The sequence below is a fragment of the Austrofundulus limnaeus genome, unplaced genomic scaffold (genome assembly GCF_001266775.1).
Source record: "Austrofundulus limnaeus strain Quisiro unplaced genomic scaffold, Austrofundulus_limnaeus-1.0 Scaffold156, whole genome shotgun sequence".
Classification (NCBI taxonomy): domain Eukaryota; kingdom Metazoa; phylum Chordata; class Actinopteri; order Cyprinodontiformes; family Rivulidae; genus Austrofundulus; species Austrofundulus limnaeus.
In genome coordinates, this window is record NW_013952558.1 from 313,850 (window position 1) to 318,337 (window position 4,488).

General features: G+C 42.6%; 1 protein-coding gene across 1 annotated transcript; it reads right to left on the reverse strand.

The window, feature by feature from the left end:
- Positions 1-1,647: 1,647 nt before the first annotated feature.
- On the reverse strand, positions 1,648-3,952 carry zar1 (zygote arrest 1). Its single transcript, XM_014016807.1, has 4 exons — positions 3,275-3,952; positions 2,211-2,303; positions 2,040-2,114; positions 1,648-1,974 (listed from the first exon to the last, which is right to left on the reverse strand). Exons 1-4 carry the CDS (start codon positions 3,935-3,937, stop codon positions 1,831-1,833), a joined length of 975 nt encoding a protein of 324 aa, XP_013872261.1. The 5' UTR covers positions 3,938-3,952; the 3' UTR covers positions 1,648-1,830.
- Between the last annotated feature and the right edge of the window lie 536 nt (positions 3,953-4,488).

The following is a 4,488-nucleotide window of genomic DNA, read 5'->3' on the forward strand; positions in this document are numbered from 1 at the left end:
TCAGACTGCAGGTTTACTTGTGGTTCCTGGAGTTTTGAAACGTAGAATGGGAGGCAGAGCTTTCAGTTATCAAGCTCCTCTCTTGTGGAACCAACTTCCAGTTTCTGTCCGTGAAGCTGACACTCTGTCTACTTTTAAGATCAGACTGAAGACTTTCCTTTTTGATAAATCCTATAGTTAGACTTAGGTTTCCTGAATTATTCATTTCTGCTGCTATAGACTTAAGACTGCTGGAGCTCAAACTGAACACATTTCGTCACTCTGCTGCTGTCTTTAGTCTCTCTCCTCCACGTATATTGGTTATTATAACATGTTTTTTTGTCTCTTTTCCAGAAGTAGGTGCACCTGGACCAGTCCTTCTGTGTTTGCCTGTGTCTCTTTCCTGTCCTGAGCCTGGTTCTGCTGGAGGTTTCTTCCTGATTAGCAGGGAGTTTTTCCTCTCCACCGTTTGCTCAGGATGGGAGACTGTGATGAAGTGATTCAACACAATCTGCTGGTTTCTTCTTTAGATTGTTCTTTATGTACAGTGCCCTGTGACAACATATGTGACTTGGTGCTATATAAATAAAATGAATTGAATTAAATTTCTTCAGTACACTTCAGACTTCCAGCACAAGTCAGACTGCTGTTGACACAAATACTCAGATTACTCTGCAGTTGTTGGGTGTATCAGAGATGGACAGAGCTGGTGGACCGCCTAGGTTGCAGTTTTTAGCGCAGAGCCACTGAGAAACTTGCTGTTTCAGCAAGTAATTTAAAAACTGTACCTTTGAGGTTTAACAAATGTTCAAAATTTATTTAAATTACAAGGGGCATGGAAATTTCTCTTTTTGGTATTGAAAAAATATCAAACCGAATCTTGAAGTTTCTGTATCGTTGCACCCCATATACATATAATTCTGACGCTAGTTTCAACACAATGCATAGTTGCAGGACTGACAGACATGCAACCTAGAATGAAGATGTGACCGTGCACAAGGTTAAACTAGTGCAAAAAAATATAAAATTTGGCCTTTAGAAAAAAGAAAACTATTTTTCTTTTAATACTCAGTACATTTTATGTCAAATTTACTTTTTGATACTGAAGTACATACTGTAAACACTAAGACATTTACTCAAGATACTTTTACCCAAGTGATTGGCAACATACCTGTACTTTAATCAACTATACCAATTTGTGGTACTTTATACACACACACAGTACTGTTCAAAACTCAGCATTTTACTTAATTTTTGTATTAATACACTGCTCAAAAAAATAAAGGAACACTTAAACGCACTCTAACTCCCGACCTTAATCAATGAAATATTCGCATTGAGTACTTTGTTCTGTACAGAGTTGAATGTGCTTCACAAAAGTTTGATTTACTTGGACTTAGCGTGCGTTGTTTAAGTGTTTCCTTTATTTTTTTGAGCAGTGCATCTCTTTATTTTATGAATGCAGAACACTAAAAACCAGATTAAGCTGAACTTTAAGTGAAACTTCATTAACCTTGATTTGTGTTTTACACTGAGCAACAGTTTTGACAGCATGATATGTTTGGAACTATCCTCTGCTCCACAGAACCTCAAGTCTGACACTAATGGCGCTGAGGAGCAATGAATGTTTTCACAACAGGATTTAAAAAAGAAAAAAAAAAAACAACATGCAGGGAAGCCATTTATTATGTGCCAACAAGACTCAACACAAAAACAGGCCTGAAAAAAAATGAAGTTCTTATCATCAAAAAAAACCTGTGCTTCACCTCAGAGGACACGAGTGCAGCTGCTGAGCTGAGGCCAGCAGCACCGACGGATCGGGTCTGAGGCAGAGTTCAGCCGGGACGAGGCTCAGATGATGTATTTGAAGCTGAAGGTGCTGTCGCACGACAGCCGCTTGCCTTTGCATCTGCCACACAGATCCTGTCTGTGGGGTCGCTTGGGGTCAACGTGGCGCTGTGTCAGGGCGCAGGAGCAGCGGGCTTTGTTACAGGTCTGAGGAAGAACGTGTGATGAGTGACCGGCCTTTTACAGTTAAAGCTGTGAGAAACAAGTCTTACATGGCACGTGATGTCCTCAACACGGTACGGGTTGAAGCTTTTCTGGCATTTCCTGCAGAACTGCTTAAAGTAGACCTGAACATGAAGAGCAGAGTGTAGGTTACAAACTGTCACCAGACGAATTTAAGACATTTAAGCATTTAAAAAAGGTGAACTGAAACCAGTTCTTACCTTGTTTGTACCCTGAACACACCACACGTAAGCACTCTCCCATCGCAGGTTACACTCCCTGCAGTGATAATATCCATACTTCTGTTCCAGGAACTAGAGGCAAAGACCAGAGAGTGGCCACATCATGTCTCGTCTTTAAAGTTCAAGTATATATAACGCCAAGTCACAACATGCATTGTCTCAGGGCACTGTACATGAAAAAGAACAATGTAAAGAAGAAGCCAGCAGATTGTGTTGAATCACTTCATCACAGTCTCCCATCCTGAGCAAACGGTGGAGAGGAAAAACTCCCTGCTAATCAGGAAGAAACCTCCAGCAGAACCAGGCTCAGGACAGGAGACCATCTGCCTCGACCGGCTGGTTGGAGGACAGGAAAGAGACACAGACAAACACAGAAGAACTGGTCCAGGTGCACCTACTTCTGAAAAAGAGACAAATAAACATGATAGAAATAATTACAATAAACATGTAGGGAAGAGAGACTAAAGACATGCTTCAGTTTGTCCACAACTAGTCTGTAGTTCATCACTCAGAGACAAGGCTTTAAAATCAGGACTGATGAGTTCTTCAGCTAATATACATTAGGTGTGTGACAAAAAAATAATTTTATACAAAAAAATTAATTTGGCTGCAGCTTCAATATCAAAGAAAACAAAATTTGTTCAAATTAGTTACACATTAAATTATGCAACTTCACTAAGAAAAAAAATTAAAGTGTAAATTTCAGCAGTGACCCAGTCAGATTATGGGCTTAAAGAGTCAATGCTTTGTGAAAGTTGTTCACAATGTAGAAGATTACTGCATATTATTTACTGCAAGATGTACAGCTGACTTTTGATCAGTTGAATCAAAGAAAATGACCTCACCTGTTCCTGTGGAGGATCGTCACATACCTACTAAAAAAACTTATTTGAAATTACTCATCCTACAGCTTCAGCGGCTGTTCTCTGAAAGTTTCAGATCTAACTCTGCAGACTGGCCTACAGCAGTCTGAAGTTTTTCCTTTCAGATTTTTACAGACAGTAAAATGAAACTTGACAGGACCCCCGCGTGCGTTGACTGACCTGGAAGCGCACGCGGGCCTTGCCTTTGATGGCCTCTGTCTGCAGCGCTTCTTCGCTCTTCAGCGGTTTGGACTTCTTGTTTTGGACCTTCTTGGTCTCCTCGGTCTCCTCCTTCTTCTCCTCCTCGGCGGAGGTCTGCGAGGACTCGGTCTGCTCCCCAGCCGGTGGCTCTGCTGTGGACCGAACCGGGTCCGAGGACTCCGGTTTCCCGTCGCCGTCTTCCACCAGGAAGGACGTGACGCTCCGGTAGGCTATGGGGGAGTACACGGCCAGGGTGCGCGGGTAGCGCACGCCGCCCGCCGCCTTGGGGCTGCCGGGCGTCTCGGGCTCCTGCGGCCTCTTGCGCTGGAAGTCCCGCTTCATGGCCTGCAGGGTCCGGGGCCCGATGGAGCACTGCACCGAGGAGTCCTTCTTGGGGTTGACCTGCACCGCCACATCCTTGGTGTTGGCCTTCCTCAGCCTCGGGGTGAGTTTGGGGTTGATCTGGGATAAAATGGACTTGAGCTGCGCGCGCTGCTGGTTGTTGAAGGCGTCAGAAGTGTCTCCGTACTGGGAGAGATAAGTCTTATACTTCCAGCCAGGCTCTCTCGGCCTGACGTGTCTGTAAGGATTATAAGAGGAGTAGAAATAGCTGTCCACTGGCTCCTCTCCATATGTTGCCATTTTGTTCAACCAACCCAGCGAGTTTGTAACTATTTAAATAGACTGAGCCGCACGCGCCTCCATCAGGACTAATGAGAGGCAGGTGTGCAGCTGGACAGGTTCACAGCTCACAATAAAACCTGCTCTTCTGCTCAAACTTACTGATTGATAATTCCTGATGTTGAGGTTGACTTTTCTTTTTTAGAAAAGAACAAAGAAAAATTTCACGTTATGAATAAATATATGATACAAGAATACTTAAATGGATATATATACAAATCTACACAGATGCATCAAAAATACAGCTAATAAGGTAGGGATAGCATTTATTGTGCCACAGCTTCAAATTAAAGTAGGGAAAAGGATCAGTGATGGAGTCTCAGTGTATACAGGAGAAATGCTTGCTTTGCTTTTAGCAGTTCAGTGGGTGGAAGAGGTAAGACCATTAAAATCAATTATTTGTTCAGATTCTAGTTCTTCGTTAGTCAGTTTACAAAATAATAAATCAGACAGTAGACCAGAAATATTAATTGAAATAGAACAAACACTTTACAGAATCGATATGATGGGGC